The sequence below is a fragment of the Lipotes vexillifer genome, unplaced genomic scaffold (genome assembly GCF_000442215.2).
Source record: "Lipotes vexillifer unplaced genomic scaffold, Lipotes_vexillifer_v1.1 scaffold778, whole genome shotgun sequence".
Lineage (NCBI taxonomy): Eukaryota > Metazoa > Chordata > Mammalia > Artiodactyla > Lipotidae > Lipotes > Lipotes vexillifer.
This window is the reverse complement of record NW_006774127.1, coordinates 3,463,476-3,487,219: the sequence shown is the minus strand read 5'-3', so window position 1 is coordinate 3,487,219 and position 23,744 is coordinate 3,463,476. Positions and strand designations below refer to the sequence as shown.

At 59.7% G+C, this 23,744-nt stretch overlaps 1 protein-coding gene across 1 annotated transcript in view; it reads left to right on the top strand.

Annotated features, from left to right (window-relative positions):
* The window catches only part of GRID2IP (Grid2 interacting protein), a 34,983-nt gene that overhangs the window by 9,523 nt on the left and 1,716 nt on the right, over positions 1-23,744 (top strand). Inside the window, exons 3-20 of the mRNA XM_007448885.1 lie at positions 7,773-8,021; positions 8,252-8,337; positions 10,788-10,857; positions 11,338-11,432; positions 11,764-11,947; positions 14,285-14,439; positions 15,454-15,609; positions 15,865-15,962; positions 16,142-16,259; positions 17,039-17,394; positions 17,809-18,225; positions 19,985-20,072; positions 20,864-20,941; positions 21,478-21,674; positions 22,001-22,156; positions 22,281-22,367; positions 23,225-23,354; positions 23,444-23,562. Of these exons, the coding sequence (XP_007448947.1) occupies positions 7,773-8,021; positions 8,252-8,337; positions 10,788-10,857; positions 11,338-11,432; positions 11,764-11,947; positions 14,285-14,439; positions 15,454-15,609; positions 15,865-15,962; positions 16,142-16,259; positions 17,039-17,394; positions 17,809-18,225; positions 19,985-20,072; positions 20,864-20,941; positions 21,478-21,674; positions 22,001-22,156; positions 22,281-22,367; positions 23,225-23,354; positions 23,444-23,562 (2,839 nt within the window). The remainder of the gene's footprint in view (positions 1-7,772; positions 8,022-8,251; positions 8,338-10,787; positions 10,858-11,337; positions 11,433-11,763; positions 11,948-14,284; positions 14,440-15,453; positions 15,610-15,864; positions 15,963-16,141; positions 16,260-17,038; positions 17,395-17,808; positions 18,226-19,984; positions 20,073-20,863; positions 20,942-21,477; positions 21,675-22,000; positions 22,157-22,280; positions 22,368-23,224; positions 23,355-23,443; positions 23,563-23,744) is intronic.

Below are 23,744 nucleotides of genomic sequence, written 5' to 3'. Positions count from 1 at the left end.
CCTGGGCTCAGCCCGCCCCCTCCCCTCGCTGCCATTCACCCCGCAGCCTGTCCCTCCCTCTGGGCCTGGCCAATGTCAGGGACCGGGCTGGCCACCCCCACTCCCCAAGCCCGGGCGCAGCGTCTCCGCTCTGCAGCAGAGCACAGAAGGCCACCAAAAGAGGCCACCATGAGCTGCCTGGGGTGAGTTAGGGGCCTGCCCCTTGCTGGGAAAATCCGGAGAGAAAAAAAGTTATTTCTAGAGCCAAATTTGCAGAGCAGATGATGCGCTGGCGCTGAGGGCTCCCTGGGGAGGTGATGGATGGGCAGCCCCCCACCCCGCCCCTCCGCACCAGTGCTGGGCCAGGGGCCGGGCGGCCAGGCTGTCCCTGGGAAGTTGGTATGCGTGTCTTAAGGCTGTTAGCAGCCAGACTCAGCTGGAGGCCCCCTCGGTCCCTCACCTCCCTCCGGCGCTGCCCAGGCTTCCGTCCCTGCCGCCTCTGCCGGGTCAGCCGGTCTGCCTCCCGGGACAGCCCCTACGCCCGCCTTTCCTGTCCGCGGCTCGTCCCCGAGCGGCCGGCAGCGGGTCAGGAAGAGTCGGGGTGGAGAGGCACCCCCTTGGGCATTTAGATTTAGAGCCTGGGAAGCGGGAACCCTGGACAGCTGGGATGCCCAGTCCCCGCAGCGTCCCCGTCCCCGGGGCGCTGCTGGGGAGGATGAAACAGCAGCCTCTTGTCCGAGCGTCAAGGGCGGCAGGAAAATTGGGGAGGCTGCTGGAGGGGGGGCGGTGCCCAGCCGGGCTCTGCAGGGAGAGGGGTGCCCTGGAAGCCTGGCTTCAGCCACCCATCCCCCTACCTCCCCACCCCCCTCCACCACCCCTCTGGTGTACTGGTGTACTCTGGTGCCCATGTACTGGGTTCCAGGGATGAAGTGATGATCCCCACGCAGCACCTTCGCAAGAGAGCTCAGAGAAGTCATGGAGGAATCACAGACAGTTTTCTGTGATTCTCAGAGCTGAGCACCAGCCGAGGGGCAGCTGAGAATGGACTCAGCACAGGGCAGTCAGGGCCGGCTGCTTGGAGCAGGCAGCAAGTTCCAGTGCTGGAGCTCAGACAGTGACCGGTGGGGTGTGACATGTGCCCTGTGGAGGGGGGAAGATAGTTCATCAGGGCCAGGCATCTAGCCACAGAGGTGGAGCCCGGAGAGCCAAGGCGAGGGTGGTGCCACACACAACCCAACCCTGGGTACCCAACTGTGCCTAGCTGTGACCCACCCTGCCTTGGTAGAGGTCCATGAAGGGCTCTGGCCTTGGGACCCCCCGACTGAGGAGAGACAAGGCTTGAATGAGAGGTGCAGCAGCAAAGGGTAGGTAAAGATACACGTGTGCGCGTGTGCTGTGCTCATGTGTGTGCACACTTGACAGAGGCTGGAACCCACCCAAATCACCGTGTGGCATCTGAGGGGTGGTCCCAGTGGCCAAACTGGAAGACTTGGGGAGAAAGGAGGAGCAGTGAGACCATGAAGTTGGGCCATCCAGTGCAGTAGCCACTAGCCACATGTCACTCTTTAACATTGAATTTAATGGCTATCAAATACGACTTAATATTCAGCGTGGCCTCATCATCTTAGCATGGCCGTGAGTGTGAGATTTGGGTCAGTGGCGATGTTGTAAGTAAAGGGTCTTATCTTTCTTTACGACAGCAGTTACTCCTGTGGCTCAGAGCCTAATTTGGGTCTATCCCCAAAGGGATTCCAGTCTGATGAAGTGATAAAATGACTTTCTAATTAGGACAGGCCAGGTAGTTTGGAAAGTGTGACGTGGATAGGAGGGAACAGGAAAGCAAAGTCAGCTTTGTGCTCTGCTAGTGTTTCAGGAAAAAATGCAAAGAAGGAAAGGGTCAGGGGTGGGGGTCGGGAGAGGAAACAGCTGAGGTGGTGGAGGAAACCGTGTTTTGAATCCCAGCACACCTAGCTTGAACCCCCAGTCCACTCACTGGCTGTGTGACCTTGAGCAGTTTCACTAACCTCTACACTTTATCCATAAAAATGGGGTTGGTCATTTCTACGTGTTTCCAGTGGGGTTCTTGGTAGGAAAGCATATAAATGGACTCTGCCAATGGCAAGCAGAAAAGCGATTAGTTGAGAATCTGGGGGATAGGGTGTGAGCACCTCCTTCACCCTCCTCTGCTTTAATGACAAGTGTCAGAGACACCATCATACAAAGCTCCTTGGAAAATTCTATGACACTGTGTAGGGGGAAGTGCCAGGCATCTAGTATGTGCTCCGTTCAATTGGTTTCCCCTAGGGAAGTTCTCTTTCTCCCTAGAGAGGTTCCTTGACCATGGCACTATCGACATTTGGGGCCCCATGTTTCTCTGTTGCTGGGGGCTGTCCTGCATGTTGTAGGATGCTTAGCAGCATCCCTGGCCTCTGCTCACTAGATGCCAGTAGCACACCCTCCTCCCACTTGTCATTTTGTGACAACCAAAACTGTCTCCAGACAATGCCAAATGTCCTCTGTGGGGCAAAATCACCCCCAGTTGAGAAACACTGCCCTAGTGTGATCTGCCTTTGGGAGTACCCTCTTGCTGGGGCAGACATTTCAGCAAGTCCAGCCTGGGCCACCCTATGCTGCCATGGGTCATCTGGCCAGATGCACCAGCTGCTGGCCCCTTTGGTGCCTTCACTGTGCTGGGGTGGCAGGGGGGGAACCTGGCCCCAAGGCAGCGAGTGCACTGCTGGCTGTGTCTGGATTCAAGGAGGAGCATCTGCTCCGTGGTCACATCTCCAGTGCCCGCGGCAACGTGGACAGTCTTCACAGCCTCAGGCGGGCCTGGTTCTGGATGCTGGGCCATCACAGCTGGCACCAAACAACCAGAAATGGCTCTATCATGATGGGACAGCTGTGGCCCTGTGGATGACAGGGAGCTGTGCTCACTGTGAGGATTTTCAGACACTTCTCCCCCTGGCAGGGCTGAGGTCAGGCACGGGGAGGACACCGAATGAGCACTGGCTCTGGCTTCCTGCTGCTGCAGGGGAGACATAAAGCCGTGAGAGGTCACCCCAGAGTGGTGGCCTCCCTGGGGCCAGGCATGCAGGGCTGAAGCAGCATGTTGGGCAGCGTGTTGGGCAGCATGGCCTGGATAGGGGACAGAGACTGACCGTCAGGTCTGCAGGGGCCTCCCTGTGACGGGCTGCAGGAACCCGCAGGCAGGATCATGGAGGATGTTCCCTGCAAAGACGGAGGCGGAGGCAAAGTCCCCAGGGTTTCCTGCCTCTGCGGTTCCAGCCTGTCTGGGTGGTGGCCGCCTCCTTGTGCTGAGCCCCCTGCCCCCAGCGCCCTGCCACTTTGAGGCTGTCCCTGAGAGACCCCTCCCAGGATGCCCTGGGCTGGCTCCCCGGCATCTATCCTTTGGTCCTCAGAACTCAGATTCTCACCCTTTCCAGCCTGAAGCTAGGACTCGGATCAGCAAGAAATGACAATGCAGTGGGGGCCCTGGGGCCTGCTCCTGCTTTGTCTTCCAAGGCCTGGCAGGCCCAGAGCCGGAGGAGGGGTCCAGACCCCCTTTCCCGTTATCTCCGTCTCTTCCCCTTAGCTGGTCCTCCCCTCCCCTCCCCCAGTAGGACACGCCCATCCAGGGAGGCCCTCTGTTCCCCCCACCGCCCTCACCTGGGACTTGCCCCAACCTGGCTGCCCCCTCCTCATTTCCACTCACTCACCAGGTCTCATTAACTTGAATTCCTGTGTTTTAGAATCTGGCCACTTGTCCCATCCCAACATCCTTTGCTGTGCCCCTCCCAGCATCACCCCTCCCCTGGTGTACCAAAACCTTCGGGGTCCCTCCACCTCCCCTTAAATCCTTATACCCTCCCGCGGCTCCTCACTGTTCGGAGTGCAGCTTGAGCAGCTGACAACGGCATTCAAGGCCTCCTTCTCTAGACCCTTCTCCTCTGGAGCTTCCCCCTGGGTGGGAAGGGAGGGTCTCTCTGGCTGACACCTGCTGAGTCCTCGAGTCCCAGCGCAAAGGCCACCTCCTCCAGAAAGCCTTCCCAGGCTCTGCACAAGGCAGTCGGAGCTTCCTCTGAACGGTCGGGTTCGGCCTCGCTGCAGCCGGGTGTTAGGGACTCTCCGGAGCGCCGCGGCCCGAGGGGTCGGAGGCGAGGCGCCTGGGGAGGTGCTCGTGGAGGGGGCCAGAGGAGGCGGCCTCGAACAGCCCCAGCTCGCGGGGAGCTGACTGAAGGGTGCCCCGGAGGGGCGGGGCCGGGCGGGGCGGGGCCACCCGAGAGGGGGCGGGCGCAGGGCCTCGGGCCCAGCCGGCTCGGGAGGGGCCGAGCGCGCTCGCCCAGCAGAGGCGCGTGGAGTCTCGGCGCCCTCGCTCTGCTCGCGGGCTCCGCCGCCCCCTGCCCATCGGCACCTGCCGCGCCGCCGTCGCCGGCTTCAGATGGGGAAGGACCAGGGCTTCTCTCGGCACTTTCGGTAGTTTCCCCACTGCGCCCGGAGCCCCCGGGAACCGCGCACCCTGGTGCGACGGACCCGCCTCCGGCTGACCTGAAAAGGGGTGGGGCTGGGGCACTGAGGGGCTTCGCTGTCCTGGGTGGGCACCCACCGAGCCCGGCTGGGGGCGGGGGCTTGGGAGGGCAGGCATAAACCGGAAGGTTATTAAAGGGGCGAGTTCCCCGCGCTAGGCACCCGGAACCCGTCCGAGGCCCCAGGGGTCGGGATCCGGGTCGGGGATCAAGGGCTGGGACTGAAAAGCCCTTTTTCCTTCCTACGACTGGACTGATTGAGGGAACTGGGCAGAGAACAAGGCGGGGAATGTGGTGGAGAGAGAGGACCCTATGGGAGCCCCGGGTAGGAATCTGGAGTTGGATTTAGACCTGATCCCCCAGAGAGAAGAGACCGGGGGGGCGGGGCCGGGCGGGGCGGGGCCCCCCGAGAGGGGGCGGGCGCAGGGCCTCGGGCCCAGCCGGCTCGGGAGGGGCCGAGCGCGCTCGCCCAGCAGAGGCGCGTGGAGTCTCGGCGCCCTCGCTCTGCTCGCGGGCTCCGCCGCCCCCTGCCCATCGGCACCTGCCGCGCCGCCGTCGCCGGCTTCAGATGGGGAAGGACCAGGGCTTCTCTCGGCACTTTCGGTAGTTTCCCCACTGCGCCCGGAGCCCCCGGGAACCGCGCACCCTGGTGCGACGGACCCGCCTCCGGCTGACCTGAAAAGGGGTGGGGCTGGGGCACTGAGGGGCTTCGCTGTCCTGGGTGGGCACCCACCGAGCCCGGCTGGGGGCGGGGGCTTGGGAGGGCAGGCATAAACCGGAAGGTTATTAAAGGGGCGAGTTCCCCGCGCTAGGCACCCGGAACCCGTCCGAGGCCCCAGGGGTCGGGATCCGGGTCGGGGATCAAGGGCTGGGACTGAAAAGCCCTTTTTCCTTCCTACGACTGGACTGATTGAGGGAACTGGGCAGAGAACAAGGCGGGGAATGTGGTGGAGAGAGAGGACCCTATGGGAGCCCCGGGTAGGAATCTGGAGTTGGATTTAGACCTGATCCCCCAGAGAGAAGAGAACTGACTCTGAGTGCAAGGTCATTGTGTGGCACCCAGAAGAGCCCTGTGGCCACAGAGAAGCTTCTTGGCATAGCAGGGACCTGGGAGTCCTGAGGCAGCCATGGCCAGGCTGTCAGGTCAAAGGGGCATCAAATCCATCAGCCACAGTGGTCCATGAGACCCCACTGCATCTGGATCTGCTGGGCCAGTCAATTCAGAGCAGACCCAGGGCTGGGATGCCTGGGCCAGACTGAGCCGCATGGAGGGCCCACACCAGCCATAAAGGGCGTCTGGCACACCAGGCAGCCTTGGCTTCCTTCTCTGCCCCAAGAACACCAAGGAAGGAATGAGCCACCCAACTTTCTCCTACCTATGCAGTTGGTGACTCACCTGGTTTCCACTGCAGGGGCAGGGTGGCAGCTGCCACCCTCTATTGCTGCTAGAGGGTGGCAGGTTGGACCTAGGGGCTGGGGGTGTTGGGCTAATACCTTCTGGAGCCTGGGGCCGGAGCCAAAGTGCAAGGTAGACAGTTTCCGGCTTGTCATCTCTGCTTTGCCTGAGCATGAGGCATGTGGGGAATGTGCAGGCCAGGCGGAAGGAGAAGTCAGGCTCTGGAGACCTTGACTGACCATCTGGGGAATGCGACTGAGGCTCTAGATTTTCGGGAACCACTGGGGGTAGGCAAGGATGAGTGTATCAGGCGATGACTCTCCTGGCAGAGTTGAGCAGGCCATCATTCTAACCTCCTGGTTGCCTGGAACATCCAGATCTGAAGCAGGGCTCACTGGGGGGTGGGGGGCAGGCCCTGATGCACCCTCCTCCCCGAGGATCCACATCCCTTCCCTCCCACCAGGTAGCTTAGTCTGTCCACTGACCTTATTAAACTACCCACAGAGATCCGGGGAACTTAGTGGGGGCCACCGTGCGACCTCAGAGGCGTTGTATTTCAGCTGTGGCTGCAAGGCCTCTGCTCCCTCCCCTCCTCCCATGCCCTTGGCACTGGCTCCTGGTCGAAAGAACAGGAAAGGGAGCCTTGGGATGCAGCCAGGGAGGCCTCGACAGCAACCAGACCTTCAGGGGCCCTCGACAGAGCCCTGCCACAGTGCAGAGGTCCAGAGGCTGGGCTTCCATCTCAGCTGTGCCGAGGGCAGCCGAGTAACCCTGGAAAGTTAGGGATCCTCTCTGAGCCTCAGAATCCTCTTCCATGGGCCAGGGAGTCCACCAGGATGTTAACTGCTGCCATTACCCAGAAGTATGGGTGGGCCACTGGTAGACCCCCGTTTACTCAGTCTCTGAGTCCCAACCATGTGCCGAGCCCTGGCTGGTCACTGTCGGTCACACCCAAGCTTCAGACCCAGCCCTCAGAGAGGTTCCAGCCTTGCCGAGGAGACCTATGGGCACCAAGGAAACATTCCAGGGTGTGGACCCCAACAAGGGACTGTGTGAGCCTCCCCACGGCTTCTCATCACTTCCAGGGTGACTCCTTTTAGAGCAGGGTCCACAGTACCTTCAGCTCTGAAGCTGAGCGCCTGGCTGGTACAGATAGCAGAGACCTCCTAAAACATGTTGGACAAAACTGGAGGAAGGCCAGTGTTGGGTGTTGAAGGGCGAGCCCGGTTTAGCTAGAAGAGCAGAGGGAGTGTGCTAGGTGGGGGCCACAGCCTGGGCAAAAGTGTACAAGACAGGACTGGATGTGGTGGTCCTGGCACTTTCTGAGGCGGCAGCTGTAGAGAGGGCTGCTGGGAGCTGGGGAGTCTGATGAGGGTCTGGGCGAAGTCTGACCCCGGAGCAGATTGTGGCTTCAGTTTTCTCCAGCAGAGTTGCCTGGAATCAGGCAGGGAGATGGTGGGTGGTGGGGACCCCTATCTGCTGTTTGGCCTGGCTGGTGCGAGGGCATGAGATGAGGGAGTCTGGGAGAGGCCAGAGATGGGAAGACAGAGGCAAGAGGAGGAACGGGTCCACGGACGGGCTTTGAGGGCACTGAAGGCCCCGAGGCCAGAGTAATGGGGACAGTGGAAACGAGACTTTCCCCGAAGTGCAGCAAGCAGGGCGCCGTGGCCTTCGTGTGGCTCGGTCCCGTTGGGGCGCAAGTCCGGGCACCGAGGGGGACACTTGGGGTGTGGGCTGCTGATTCCCCGCCACCCCTGGGTGGAGGGGAGAGCCGAGGGCAGCGCCCACGAAGAGAAGTCTTTGGGCAGAGGTTTGCCGAGTTCAGGGCGCGATCAGGGGGCGCGCCCCGACTCTGCTGTCCTCGCCCGCAGGATCTTCATCCCCAAGAAGCACCGGGCGCGCTTCGACGAGGTGGTGTCTCAGGGTCTGCTGGGCAAGCTATGCCGCGCCCGGCGGGCGCAGGGCGCGCAGCGGCTGCGCCGGAGCCGCAGCGAGGAACGGCCGGAGCGCCTCCTGGTGTCCACGCGCGCCAGCGCCGCCCCGCGCCGCCCCGACGAGCCTCCCCAGCGCAAGGCCGCCTCTCTGCTCGGCGGCCGCGCCGGCCCCGGGGGCGCGCGCAGGTACCCGAGACGCGTGGGCGCGGGCTGCGGACGCCTCTCAGTCGGTGGGCTCGGCATGGAGACGCAGGCAGAGGGCGCGGAGGCGAAGCGAGGACACCTGGGGGTTGGGGTCCAGGAGAGGTGAAGGGGAGCGGGACACTGGACGTCGCCATCTCCTGCACCCCCCCAGGCTCCTCTCCCCAGGGGAAGGCGCGCTGCCCGCCCCCCACCCGCCCCTTCTTTCTCCCCAGGACGGTCCGAGTCTACAAGGGCAACAAGAGCTTCGGCTTCACGCTTCGCGGCCACGGACCAGTCTGGATCGAGTCTGTCCTGCCTGGTGAGGTGTGGGTGGGTTGTTCAGGATGGGGTGAGGGAGTCTGTTAGGCCGATGCTCAGCAGCCCCTCCCCCTTTCAGGTACCAACCTCAAGTAGCCTGTGTCCTCTGAGTGTCCCAGAGCAGCAGATCCAAATCATCCACCTTCCCCAGTCAGGGCAGACCCCCTCCAAGTTCAGGGTCACCCCTGCGCCGAGTGAGCCAAATTCTCCATCCAGATCTTTCCTATGTCCACAGGGAGGGCAAGGGGCACTGCCTGAGACACTGGGGCAGCCAGGACAGAGCTGCTGCCTGCCCAGGCTGAGCTCCAGACAACATTCCCATTCCCTGGGAACTGGGCACTTGCTGGGCGGGCAGCAGGGCTTCAGGGCCTCTTCCCACTATCCAGCCCCCAGCCCCCCAAATCTAGACTCCCCTCCTCCTCCTCCCACCTGGCCAGCCCCTTCTTGCTCCTGGAATGGTGCATCTTGAAAAAGGCAGTCTTCTCAGTGAAGGAATTCCTTATTCCCACCCTTCCAGTGGGGCGTTGAGGGGAGGGAGGGAAGAAACCCACTTATTGTGGAGGCAGCCCATTCCCTTGTGGAAGGTCTCAGTGGACAGACATGTCTCCTGGTACCGAATTGATCTCTCCCTCCCTGTAAGCAGCCCACAGGGCTGGGTCACCTGCTCTGCCCTGTCCCCATCCCCTCCCAGCACCTGAACGTGATGCGCCTAGTGAACCAGCCCCATCGGTGCCCCTGCTGATGCTGAGTTCTTTCTACCCTTCTGCATCTCACATCTCCAGTGCACTGATTTGTGAGAAGGGCTCTTCTGATCGCTGGGAAAGTGCCTCAGTGCCTTTGCATCACTGTTCCGGCCTTCGGATCATTCTGAGACCCAGTCCATCTTGGATTTGTACATCACTAAGTCATTGACACACTGTTGTAGAGAAAAGGCCCAAGGCTGCTCTCTGGGGAGCTTCCTCTAGACATGATTAATCTCTCCTCTTTGGATATGTCTCTTCCAACTTTGCCATCACCCCCACCCCCACCTCCCTGCCTCTCCCACGTGTGTAGCCAGAGATACTTGGCCTGGGGCCATGTTAAAATCCAGGGGTGCTGTTCTCCCCAGCCCAACCTCCAGGCTGGTAACCCCATGCCTTCCTCGTCATAGGAAGCCAAGCGGGTGCTTCGATGGGAGCTTTTACAGATGGGGAAATAGGCTTGAGAGACTCTGGCAAATCAAGGACTAGAACCTGGGCTCTCCTGACTCCTGATCCGGTGATCTTTCATCCCTTGCTACTACCTCTATGGCCTTTCCACCCCAGCCTGGCCCAAGCTTCCAGGCAGGCCATGTTGGATTTGTCACCATCGCCCTCGCCCCCTTTTCAGTCCCAGAAAACCCCCCCCGGCCCCCTCTCTCAGGAAGTCTTCCCTGATCATTCCCCTTCCTCTCCTGACGAATCCCACCTCAAGAGGGAACCAACTGCTCACAGTCTGAGAGTATATTTAGGCATCTATCATTTCCCCCCACTTGCTTCCAAATCAAATTTAGAGTGATGAATAATGAAAGAGGCAGAAAGAACAAACATCTGTATCCACAGGAGCAAACTTAGCAGCTCCCCCTTCTCCAGGTATCAGGTACTGAGTTAGGGCTGACCTGCAGGGCCATTAAGGCAGAGTGAGAATTAGCTGCTCCCATGTGCTGAAAATGTAGGTTTTATTATTCAGACATGGTGAGGCCAACAGATCAGGAGATGACTGCCATTAGAAAGACGGTGTGTTACAGCTCCCAAGAGGAAGGGGCACGGCACACCATGCCACAGAGGGCCACACAGGGAAGCACCAGGATTGGTCACAAGGCAGAGGGAGCAAGAGAAAACCAGGTTTACCTGGACTGTGCGAGTCCCATAGACGAAGGGTCAGGGGATGGGTTTAGGACTGGTTGGTTTGCACGGGAAAGATGCACTGGCAGACCAGTCATGTACCACCTCTAGGGACTGGCTAGCCCTAGAGGGACAGTCCCTCCAGTGTCAGCAAGGTCCCAAGATGTCAAAACATGATTAATTTTTCATGTTTCCCAGCCTGAGGGAGGAGCCTCCCTCTAGACACATTTTCTCCTCGTGACAAAGGCACAGAGGAATTGATGATGTGGACCTTTGTACGAGGGGTCGAGAGTAGAGAGTAGGGTCATCTGCGGGTGTGCACACCTTCCTTTTCTGCTCTCCTACCCCAGCTCAGGGCTGACCAGCGGTCCACGCCGGGTCCCGAGCACTCCCACCCTCGCCAGGCAATCTCTCCCTGCTTCGAGCAGCTGGGAGCAGAGGGGCGCTGGCTCTGATGTGGGACTGCTGGCCTGAATTTGGCTCTCCTCTGCCGCCCATCCCACTTCTCGCCTGTACAACAGGAGGACGACACAGGGATCCCTGAGGGGGTCACTGCCCAGCTGACCGCACCCTCTCTCCTTGCTTCCAGGGAGCCCGGCTGACAATGCTTCCCTCAAGTCGGGGGACCGGATCCTCTTCCTCAACGGACTAGACGTGAGGTCAGAGGCCACTGGGGTCACTGGAGCTTGGTGGCACACAGTCCCCAGGACTCCTGACTCTTGGGATACCCTGGCCATGGGCCTCTGACCAGTTGGCCCCCAGCTTGTCCCTTTCCTCACAGGAAGTCTTGAATCCACCCTCCCACCCTCTCCAGGATGTCAGATTGTCCTTCCAACCAGGAAACACCCCCGCTCCGTGCAGGGGGCACAGAGTTGAATGGATCATGTGTGTCTTACCCTTAAGAGGGGACCCTGCCCAGGGGTGGCGTGGTCATGACCCCTTCTGTACCCAGAAGTGTCCAGCTGGCCCTGGGCCTGGAGCTTCTCCTGCAGAGGAGATTAACGAGCAGGAGAGGCAAGGCCCTGGCCCAGCCGTGGGCTTGCTGTGTGGCCTCCACCGGCAGGACAGGGAGGTCTGGCAGGTGGCTTTGGGCAGGGCTCATCCTGGGCAGGCCCTCCTGGGCCATCTCTGCTCGGCAGGAACTGCTCCCACGACAAGGTGGTGTCCATGCTGCAGGGCAGTGGTGCAATGCCCACGCTGGTGGTGGAGGAGGGGCTCGTCCCATTCGCCAGCGGTGAGACCCCCACTGGCCCTTGGCCACCTTGGCCCACATACCCTGCTGGGGTCGCCATGGGTGGGATTTATGATTCTACAGAGGACTCTGCTTGTCCCCCATCTCTGCAGCTTCCTTCTCCAGGTGATGCTGTAAAACCCAGTGGGGTGGCCTCAGGGATGCTGACTGGGGCTCTCCCTCCTCCCGCCATGGGGCATATCCCCAGGTGTGCCTCCCAATGCATGGCGCTCACCCCAGTTCGGGAGGCCCCCTGGCCCCAGCTGCCAGGAAAACCGCGCCTGGCCTGGGGATGCTGGGTCACCGGGGCCTCTCCTTCCCGTGGCCCCTGCAGACTCCGACTCGATGGATTCTCCCAACCCGTCGTCGGCGCTCACCTCCCTGCAGTGGGTGGCGGAGATCCTGCCGTCCAGCATCCGGGTGCAGGGGAGGACCTTCAGCCAGCAGCTGGAGCATCTGCTCACGCCCCCCGAGCGCTATGGGGTCTGCCGGGCCCTCGAGAGCTTCTTTCAGCACAGGTGGCTGGGCCAGGGTGGTGGTGGGGACCTGCCCAGGGTCGACCCCGATTCCTGCCCGGACTCACCCCAGGGGTCTCCCTGCCTGAGCTTCCTAAGCCCCCTTCTCCTGCGGGAGGCTCAAAGGACCCGAGTGGGGTTGGGGACCATCGGGGCCGCCCTAGAACAAACCCTGACTCTGAAACCTCCTAGCCACGTGCCCTGGGCAAATCACAGCCTTCTCTGTAAAGTGAGGCAGGCAGCGACCCCCTGCAGGCTTGTTGGCGGGACCCTCACAACACCCCGCTGTGGGCACTTGCCACCAGCCCCGCCCTGTTAGGCTTGGTTTAGCATCTTTCTTTTTGCACCTCAGCAGCAGCAGGAGTGTTTATCACACGCCTCAGCCCAGAGGGTCGTTTCATGGTCCCTGCAAAGCCAGTCACTTGTTCATTCCCTTTTTCTGTTTAAACAGAAATGTATATTTGTTGAAATATAATCCACATATCATACAATTCACCCATTTGAATGTACAATGCACTGGTTCTTAGTATATTCACAGATATGAGTAACCATCATCATACTCAATTTTAGAACACTTTCATCAAAAAGAAAGCCCCAACCCTTTCACTATTGCTCTCACCCCCTGCCACTCCTCCTTCACCTTAAATAACCACTAATCTACTTTCTGCCTCTGTAGATTTCCCTGTTCTGGACATTTCATATGATGGAATCATACAATATGTGGACTTTCATGTCTGGCTTCTTTCATTTAGCATGTTTTCAACACTCACCCAAGTTATAACACCCCCAGTCGGTCCTTATATCCATGGGTCCTGCGTTCATAGATTCAACCAACCACTGAACAAATATATTTGGAAAAAATTCCAGAAAGTTCCAAACGGCAAAACTTAAATTTGCCAGAGTTCCCTGTTTGTTTTATGTTTTATTTATTTTTTTATAAATTTATTTATTTTACTTATTTATTTTTGGCTGCATTGGGTCTTCGCTGCTGCACGTGGGCTTTCTCTAGTTGTAGCAAGCGGGGGCAACTTTTCATTGCGGTGCGCAGGCTTCTCATGGCAGTGGCTTCTCTTGTTGCGGAGCACGGGCTCTAGGCACGTGGGCTTCTGTAGTTGTGGCTCGCGGGCTCTAGAGCGCAGGCTCAGTAGTTGTGGTGCACGGGCTTAGTTGCTCCGCGGCATGTGGGATCTTCCTGGACCAGGGCTCAAACCCGTGTCCCCTGCATTGGCAGGCGGATTCTTAACCACTGAGCCGCCAGGGAAGTTCCTCTCTGTGAGTCTTAGATTCCAATTCCTTGTTGATTTTAGACATTGTAAATATCTTCTCCCGTTTGTTACTCTATTGTTACTTCCATTATATCTAATATTAACAGCTCCAAGTTGTGCTTCTTTGAACAAGTATTCTTGATTTTGTATCATCACATTCAATACCTTTGGGGCCTATGGCTTTGGCTTTTGAATTTTTGTTTAAGAAGTCCTTCCCTGCCCCTTGGTCAGAAGATATCTCCTGCATTACCTTCTATTAATTTTATAATTATACCTTCCACACTTTGGTCTTTTATCCACCTGGAGTTCACCTTTATGTGTGGTGTTACATGAGGATCAGTTTTATTTTTTCCATACAATGCAGCGATCAGCAAACTATTTCTAGAAAGGTCCAGGTAGCAAATATTTTAGGCTTTGCAGGCCATATAGTCTCCATTGAAACCATTCATCTTTTCTGTTGTAACTTGAGAACAGCCATAGACAAAATATAAACCATAGGCTTATATAAACCATGTTCCAATAAAACTTGCTTTACAAAAACAGGTGGCAGCACAAATTTTGGGCCTTGGGCCATCGTTTGCCAGTCCCTGATATAGTGAGTCAGCTTTCCTAATACTTTCTATACGTTTTAATCTTCACAACAGCTCTGTGTGGTAGATGCTTTCTTTTGCTTTTTCTTTTTTTTTTGGCCGTGCGGCACAACTTGTGGGATCTCCATTCCCTGACCCGGGATTGAACTCAGGCCACAGCAGTGAGTCCAGAATCCTAACCATTAGGCCACCAGGGAACTCCCCAGTAGATGCTATTTTTATCTCCCATTTTACAGAGGAGGAAACTGAGACAGAGAAATTAGTAGTGAGAAAGGTCACTTGGCTGGTAAGTGGCAGAGCTGGGATTTGAATCTGGGGCAGCCTGTCCGCGGAGCCTACCTTCCTGCCCACTTCTCTGTCTTGGGGAGGAAGGGAAGGGCATGAGGCTGAATTCTGTGGCCTGGAAGTGCCCCCTTGTCCACCACCCTGCCCCCTCTGTTGAGCCCCTGAGTCATGAACCCCTTGTTCCTGCACGCCACCCCCAGGAACATCGACACCCTGATCGTCGATGTCTACCCGGTGCTGGACACACCCGCCAAGCAGGTCCTCTGGCAGTTCATCTACCAGCTGCTGACTTACGAGGAGCAGGAACTCTGCCAGGAGAAAATCGCATGCTTCCTGGGCTACACGGCCATGACAGGTAAGCAGCCCCTCCCCCTGCCCAGCCCGCCAGGTAAAGGCCAGACACCTGCTGTTCTCACCTGTGAGGTATTACAGCCAACCCGGGCTCCTCCCACACACAGATGCACCCACTTGTCCTGGAGATGCACACCCAGCACACCGGGGCTGGTCCCACGCTTTGCCCCACGGATGTGCTTTCCCAACTTGACCCTTAAAGCAGCATAACCTTAGACTTTAGACACCCCACCTAACGCCCAGGGTCTCAGGTTTCTCACCCACAAAATGAGGGTGACCACAGTGGCTGTGCTTTGCACCCTGGGAAGTGTGACACAGATCAAGAAGTTCACGTGGACACTGTTTACAGACCTGGATTGTGAGCACACGGCCAGGTCACACCTGCCTAGTGGGCTCTGGAGCCCACAGACTCACACAAGGGCCTACGGGGCCCCGTGCAGCCTCAGCTCCCCGCTGCTGCCCCGTCACTGGGTGCCCCCGTGCCCACACCACGCATGCACTTCATTACTCGGCTGCGGGCATCGAAAGTGGGCTAAACCCTGGGCACCTGCTGTTCGCCTGCACGTCTCCTATATGGTGGCCCTTGTGCGCCCACCAACCCTAGTCCTGGGTACCCAGAGTTTGTTGGGGGGTTGAGGGTTTGAGCTCAGGTGCAGGCTGGGCAGCAGATGTCCCACACATCTGCCCTGACCTGGAACCTTCCATTTCATTCTGCAGGCCCCTAGGGGCAGCAGCGCCTGCGTGTTGAGACCTGGGAATCAGGGGGTCCTAGGCTCTCGGCATGAGAAGGGGCCCTGAGGGTGGGCTGTGGCCACCTCCGCCCAGCCTCTGTCCTCAGGCTGGCACCACCCCCATGTACCTCCTGTGCCCAGCGCCCCGCCTCTCACCCTAGGGTTCCCAGCTGTCCTAGAGCCGAGCAGGCCCAGGCTCACAGGTGGGTGCCCTCACCCTCCCTGTGTTTGGAGGCTCCTTGTCAGGCTGAGAGGACAAGGGGCCTGTCTCCCCTTTGGTCCCACAGCAGAGCCAGAGCCCACACTGGACCTGGAACCCGAGCCGGAGCCGGAGCCGGAGCCGGAGCCAGCGCCCGAGCCCCAACCACGGAGCTCCCTGAGGGCCTCCTCCATGTGCCGCCGCAGCCTCCGGTCCCAGGGCCTGGAGGCCAGCCTCAGCTGTGGTGAGGCCTGGGACCAAAAGGCTGGAGTGGGCGAGAGGGCACGACAGGGCTTGGTTTTCCCACCTGCAAAGTGGGCTTGGCGAGATGACACATCCCTGGGAATGGGCTGAGCAGTGGCCCCTCTGGGCCCACAGGGCTTGGCGGTTCTTTCTCCAGAGGCCCTCGCTGGATCTGGGCTGGGGTCTGAGTCTTAGAGCTCAGAGGTGGTCACTAGACCCCCGTGTTGTGGACTTGGCCCTCCTGATTCCCTGGCAGGGACCAGCGACTGCCCGGAGATGCCTCTTCCTCTGATCCCAGGCGAGCGCCAGGCGGGCGATGGCACATCCCTCCCCGAGACCCCCAACCCCAAGATGGTGAGACCTTCTCTCTGCCCTGCGTTTGGTGTCAGTGGGGAGCTGGGAATGGGTGGCCCACGGAGCTGGGGCAGACCCTGGCCTCCCAGGCCACCCAGGCCTGGCCTCTGAGGCCATGTTAGGGCCACGTGGGGGAGGTAAGGGCAGGCTGGACCCATCCCCACCTCCTCTCCCCAAAGATGTCGGCTGTCTACGCAGAGCTTGAGTCCCGGCTGAGCAGCAGCTTCAAAGGGAAGATGGGGACCGCCTCCAGATCCCGTGCCTCCCCACCAGTGCCCAGCATGGCAGGCACAGAAGGTAGGGGCTCACCAGCCCCGGCTCCCGAGGGCAGCTCTGGCCTCCGGCCTCCTGGCTGGCTGGCTGGGTGTTACCACCACCTCCAGGCATATCCCTGGACCTCCCTCTTCGCCCCATGGCTATGGGACTGAATGCTGGGGAACCCTGGCAACCTCCATAGCTAGGGGGCATCAAGGTCCGGGTTGTCCTGGCCCCTCCCACGTCCCCTCTGATCCTCACACAAGGGCCTCTGCTATGGATCTAGAAAAGCAGAGGGCTGCCCCCATAGGAGTCCCCAAGTTCGCATGTGACTGTCCGATAGACTAGGAAGTGCATGCATTTTGCTCTGTGAGTGGCACAGCTGGGAAGATGGTTGTTCACAGACACACATGATGGTTTCTCGGCAGTTCAGAGGGCAGGACCCCTGGGTGATGTTTCTGCGAGCCAAGGGCTTGCTGAGTGCGGGAGGTGCCCCATGACCTTTGGTCTGGAGACCCCCTCACCCTTGACTTGTGTTCAGTGGGTTCCAGGTGGGGCCGTGGGATCCTGTGCAAGATGAGCTGGGGTCTGCCTGTCCTGGGGCCAAGCAGTACTCCCCCTGCCCACCCCGGCCTTTGATCACCCTAAGGGAAGCCTGGGGACGCAGTGTCATCCAGGGTCTTCCTGCGCTGTGTCCAGAGGAGGAAAGGAAGGTGTCCAGGGACAGAGCCAACCCGCCCTGGGGCCCCTTCCCTCCAGCCCGCACCTGGAACCCAGGTACTGACCCAAGAGGGGTCCTCACGTTCCACCCCCCACCCTAGGGCCCAGGACCCTGTCCAGCGTCTCGTGGCCCAGCGAGCGGCTCCTGCCCTCCCCCTGCTACTACCCGCTGTGCTCAGAGGGCCTGGCCTCCCCCAGCAGCTGCGAGTCCCACCCCTACGCCAGCTTGGACAGTAGCAGGGCGCCCTCCCCACAGCTGGGCCCCGGGCCCCTCCGCTCCAGCAGCACCCCCAGCCCGGATCCCAGCTGCCCGCCCAGCCGCAGGAAGCTCTTCACCTTTGCCCGCCCTGTGCCAAGCCGGGATACTGACCGCTTCCTGGATGCGCTGAGTGAGCAGCTGGGGCCCAGGGTCACCATCGTGGATGATTTCCTGAGCCCTGAGAATGACTACGAAGAGGTGAGCACGCGGGCAGATGTGCAGGGTACGGGGGCCTATATGGGGACAGTGTCCACAGGCTCCTGCGAGAGGCCTGCTGCCCTGGGGATGTGCCCCAGGCTCCCCGTCTCCCTGCCCCAGTCCATCCTAGAATCTGTCCCAGGACACCCCACTCCCTGGCTGGAGCTATCCCACCCTGGGCTCAAGCTAGGACCCCGTTTGTCCAAGGCCGCCCCATATGCCCTGTCTCAGGTTCCCTACCCTCTGTCGGGCTGTCCCACCACAGCCTCAGGCTAAGCCCCCAGCCTCTCCTGTCCCATCCCCGGGCCATGCCACCCCCTGCCCCAGACGACTCCACTCTCCCTCACCTTGGCCCAGGCTCCAGTCTCCCTGGGCCCAGCCTGACCCTCCCCTTGCCTTGCTCTGTTCCCCCAGATGAGCTTCCACGATGACCAGGGCAGCTTCGTCACCAATGAGAGGAGCAGTGCCAGCGAGTGCATCAGCAGCAGTGAGGAGGGCAGCTCCCTGACCTACTCCTCCATCTCCGACCACATCCCCCCGCCCCCACTCAGCCCCCCGCCACCGCCACCCCTGCCCTTCCATGACCCCAAGCCCAGCTCCCGCACCCCTGATGGCCCCTGGGGCCCCACTCCGACGCTGGCCAAGCCCCTCACCCAACTCAGCCACCCAGTCCCTCCACCACCCCCGCCACCCCTGCCCCCACCTGTCCCCTGTGCGCCCCCCATGCTGTCCCGGGGCCTGGGCCACCGCCGCAGTGAGACCAGCCACATGAGCGTCAAGCGCCTGCGGTGGGAGCAGGTGGAGAACTCGGAAGGCACCATCTGGGGACAGGTAGGTGACCCGGGGACCAGGAGTGCTCTGCGCCAGGGGAGGTGGTCTGGGCAGCAGCAGTGAAGGCAAGACGCATCTCCAGGCCTCTTCCAGCGTCAGCTGAACATCCTCTGGTCGTCCCCATGCTGAGCAGAGGATGAATGAAGGCCCAGCCCATGAACACGCCCACCCTTGGTGGTTGACACAGGCACCGAAGCTCAATCTGCGTCCCTAAGCCAATGACACACTGGGGACATCCAGAAACAGCACCACACTCACCCTTGAAACCTATCACTTGAGATTTGAATAGTTCCCTTAGGCTCTTAGAGCCAAGAGAAGGACATCTGGTTAGAGAGTCACAGACCTTCGAACTGTCTGCCAGTCTATGATCAGTAGTTTATTCACAGGAGCCAAGACTGAAGGATTCTTAAAAGGGCAGCTGTTCCAAACCCCTGCACACCAGCCTCCACCCTTTCACTCTGATGCTTGAACTTCGTCCCAAACAACACTGCCAATATATACTTGAACCGCTTTAGTGATGGGGAGCTCACTACCCGTCAAGGCGTCCCTTTCCTCACTGGACAGTTTTCACCATCCATCCTTGTATTGCTCTGAAATTTTGTCTCACCAAGATTCCCATGTCCTGTTTTCTGTCCTGCCCTTTGAAATCAGGCAGAGCAAGTATATTTCCTTATCCACAGACCAACCAGCCTGTCCCACGAGCAAGGTTCACCCCATCCCTGTTCTTAGGTCATTCCCCTAGAATGTGGTTTCTAGCCCCATAGTCTGTCAAAGGGCAGGTCCCAAATGGGGCTTCACCAGTTCAGAGGAGAAAACAGTGCTCTCAGCTCCTTTGACCTGGACATCATACTCCTTTTAACATGGCCTGGGAACCCTCCAGCTTCTGGGGCTGCCCCATCGCAGTGCTCATTCCCTCCGTCATCCTCAAGCCTAGTCCCTTCCTCTTCTTGGGACCAACAGCATGTCCTTACATGCAGCCACACTCCACTGGGGCATGCTTTCATTTTTTCCCATTGCCGCTTCCTGGGTCCCAGTTCTGTCTCCTGCCTTCCCAGCCAAGTTGGCATCAGCCCACACCTCCAGGGAAGCTTTCCATGTTGCTGATAAGGATGCTTGGCAGGACAAAGTCACAAACTGGGACCTACTGGGTCCCCTGGAGACCTCACTCCTACCAGCCTCAGATGGTCCTTGAAGCCTTGCTCTGAAGAGTGGTCTTTCCACTGGATTCTGAAGGTGGACACAGGGACAGAGGTCATGCACATGGCCAAGTCCAAATCCATGCCAGGTGTCCCTGGCCTGCAGCCATGGCCCTTCTAGACTGTCACCTCTCACCCAGGTCATTTGTTAAAACCACCTGTCCAGTTCCTCTAGCTCCTGGCATTTCCCTGTTTCAGGTTTCCCCAGAATCGGGAACCCAGAGCAGCTCTGGTGAACTCACTCAAAACAGACCCAGACCCCTTAAGCCTCCTTGGTCGGCTCCAGCCCCTTTAGAGCCCCTCTACCCCCTGCTCCAGCGCAACTTGCTGGCTTCTGCGTGGAGAGTGCTGCAGGTGTGAGTGTTGTTGACCACAAGAGGAGCCGGCTCACCGCCTGATAACTTGGATGATTTAGCTTCTCCTGCAGTCTCCTCCTGCCGCCGGGTTTATCCCGGGGTTTGATGGAGGCTCTCCCTCCGGGAGCTCACAAGGCAGCCCTTAGAGGGTGGGGGCGGTGGAGGGCGGCAGTTCTTCCTCGCTCTGAACCTCCGCCTCCCTCGCAGCTCGGGGAGGACTCTGACTATGATAAGCTGAGCGACATGGTGAAGTACCTGGACCTGGAGCTCCACTTTGGCACCCAGAAGCCTGCTAGTGAGTGGCCTGAGGGCCCCAGGGGAACCCAGACAGCAGGTCCTCTGGGGCAGCCCACCCACTACCTTCCGTGGCGTCCCCGGGCTTAGAGTCCCCAAGGTCTGCACGGACCGCCATTTATTTACTGTGTCCCTGAGTTATTGAACTTCTCAGAACCTCAGGTTTCCTACCTCAAAATGGAGATAAGAGCTGACATGTATTGCATGATTACCAAATCTCAGACACCCTTGTTTCTAAATTAATCCTGTGACAATTCTGTAAGGTAAGGACTGTGATCGCCCCAACCTCCTGATGAGGAGGCACGAAGAGGCTAGGTAATTTGCTCAAAGTCACACAGCCATAATAAGGTAGACAGATATCCCTTCCAAGTCTCTCTCTCCCCTTACCCCTCTCAGGGTATCTCCCTGTAGTTGTTGGGTGGGGGCTCCAGGCAGCCAGGGATACTGAGTGTGGAAAGTGGTCCCGGGATTGAAGAGAAAGGCCGTTGTCCGTCCAGGAAGCATCTGCAAGGTCGAGAGGTGATTGGTTCTCCTTATGGGGCCAGCTCAGTCTCAAGGGCCCGGGGGAGAGAGGATGGGGGGCGGGGGGTGGACACACGCCACATCCCGCACACTGCGTTAGACTGGACCCCAGAGTCCACGAGTGAGGGGAGTGTGGACACCTGGAGCTGATTCAGTCAAGCCCGTGGTCGCGGGCATCTGGGCTGTGGGGTGTGGCCACACCCCTCCTGGGCCCTCGCACAGCAGCCTCAGCCTAGCGCCCCCTCATTAAACCATCAGTTTCCCTTCCAGAGCCGGTGCCCGGGCCTGAGCCCTTCAGGAAGAAGGAAGTGGTGGAGATCCTGTCTCACAAGAAGGCCTACAACACCTGTGAGGGGCTGGGGGTGCCGGGTGGTGCGGGGGGCAGGACGCGACCCCCACTGGGCCACCGAGCCTTGGATCCACCCCGGTGGATGATCGAGATTAGGCCGTGGGGGCCCCAACACCTGCCTCCCGCGCGGTGAAGACCCTCTCCCAGGCCCCACTGCCAGCCCGATCCCACCGGGCGCAGGTGCCGGCCTTGGCTCCACCCCCATAGGCCCCGCCCTCATCCTGTAATCGGCTCCCCAGTTCCGGCTCCGCCTCCAACCGCACACCCTGCTCTCCCCGTCTCAGGACCCTCCCTGGTTCCCTGGCCCCAACTCCGCAGGCCCCGCTCGATTCCAGGTCTATCTCTTTGAGAACCCCGCCCTCGCCCCTCAATAGGTCGCGGGAAGGACCCTCCCCTCCTCTGGGCAGGCTCCTGCTCCGCCCCGGTTCCTGGCCCCCAGTCCCCCGACACACCCAGGAGCCAGGGTGGATCTTGAAGCCCCGCCCACTCCCCGCCCGGGCCCTGCCCCGGCTCACCCTCGCGGCCCCGCCCGCAGCCATCCTGCTGGCGCACCTGAAGCTGAGCCCGGCCGAGCTGCGGCAGGTGCTAATGAGCATGGAGCCCCGGCGCCTGGAGCCCGCGCACCTGGCGCAACTGCTGCTCTTCGCGCCAGACGCCGACGAGGAGCAGCGCTACCAGGCCTTCCGCGAGGCGCCCGGCCGCCTCAGCGAGCCCGACCAGTTCGTCCTGCAGGTGCTGCGGCCGTGACCCCCGCCCGGGGTCAGGGGCGGCTGCCCAGCGGCCTCGGCCTCCTCTGTCGCGGCTTTCGCTTTGTGCCTTTGTGCGTGGGTCTCGCTCCCCTCCCGCCACCGCGTTCACGCCTCTGAGTCCCGGTTTTACACCTGTAACAGCCAGTTCTCACTCAGGGTCCAAGGTAGATGGGATGAGGGTGCCCCCTAGAGATTGTGCTTGTTTTCCTAAGGGAATACCGGGCAGCCCGCTGACCCCCACCCCAGGCTGCCCCGGGGCAGCGGGTCTCCCGGCGGGATGGATGAATCCTGGCCCTGCCTTCCCGTCAGATGCTGTCGGTTCCCGAGTACAAGACCCGCCTGCGCAGCCTCCACTTCCAGGCCACCCTACAGGAGAAGACAGAAGAGATCCGGGGCAGCCTGGAGTGCTTGCGCCAGGCCTCCCTCGAGCTCAAGAACAGCCGGAAGCTCGCCAAGATCCTGGAGGTCAGAACCGCCCCTTCTCAGATCACTCTACCTGCCCCTCTGTCCCCTGGGGCTTCCAGCCTGGAGGTTCATCCTGAGAGGGGCCAGGGCGTGGGGTAGGACCTGCCCACCTTTCTCTCCACAGTTTGTGTTGGCTATGGGCAACTATCTCAACGATGGACAGCCCCAAACCAACAAGACCACGGGCTTCAAGATCAACTTCCTGACGGAGGTGAGGGGGCCTGTCAGACAGTCACTGATTTGCTTGCTCTACCACTGAGGCCCTTCCCCACCCCCATCCCCCCCGGAGGAAGAGCTGGCTGCCCGCAGGCCAGGATGTAACAGAAGCAAAGTTTGGGGGTTGAGGGGATGGGGGGACAAGGTGGCGTCTCCAAGCCAAGCCTCAAGATCTGGAAAAATGGAGTGGTGGGAGAAAAGAAGGGCAGGGAGGGAAGGCTCCAGGAGGAAGGGGCGAGTCCCACCTGGTGGATTCTGTGCCCTCAACACCACCACCACCATCAGGCCGGTCCTACCCCAGAAAGATCTAGGATCAGAGAAGGGACAGCTCAAATATCCAGCCTTTCCCCTGTGTTTCTGGGACTTTTCCCCATGACGCCTTTGGTTGTTTTCAAAAAGAGAAAGAAAAACTCCCTTGATAGATATGAATGGTTTAGGGTGTCTGAGGCTCAGATGGGCCACAGATGGTTCCAGAAAACCACAAAAGGGAAGAACTGTGAGTGATGCTCCCCGCTTTCCCTGGGGTTAGAGAATCTTGGGCTCTATCTTTTGACAAGGGCAAACTCACAAGGACAGAAAAACCTAGGGTCCTCCCCTAGCTGGGGGCTGGGGGCCTGGTTCCTGGGGGTCTCAAAGATCTGGGCCAGGAAACAGGCCTGTGGCATCCCAGCAGATGAGAGCTTCAGAGTTAAGGATTACTAGCCATCAGCTTCTGAGCTTTGGAGTTGGAGAGTGTCGGGGGCCAGAACTGACGCCACAGCCCAGGGGAAGCAGAGAGGAGAGCACTTGAGCCTGTGTGATCAGGAATCTGATGGGGTCCTTGAGGAAGATATATGTTGGGGTCACTTGCAGCTGAACTCCACCAAGACGGTGGATGGGAAGTCCACCTTCCTGCATATCCTTGCCAAATCGCTGAGCCAGCACTTCCCCGAACTCCTGGGCTTTGCTCAGGACCTGCCCACCGTGCCCCTGGCTGCCAAAGGTAGGCTGGGTGGATGGGTAGGGAGGCAGAGGCACCGCTGTCCTGGACTGGGAGGGCAGCCCCACGAGGCTCTGTTGCCTACCCTACAGTGAACCAACGGGCCCTGACCAGTGACCTGGCTGACCTCCACGGCACCATCAGTGAGATACAGGCCGCCTGCCAGAGCATGTCCCCCACCAGCGAGGACAAGTTTGCCGTGGTCATGGCGGTATCCTGTCCCAGTGCCATAGTGGACCCTGGGCGGGGGGGTCAGGTAGAGCTGGCTGTAGCTCCAGTGGCCAGCAGAGATTCTGGGCAGAGGATGCTCTGGGTCCAGGGGTTCTGGAAGGGGGTCTGCCTTAGGTCATTTAGAATCTAAGTGCTTATGTCAAGTCTGTGTGTAACTGAGAA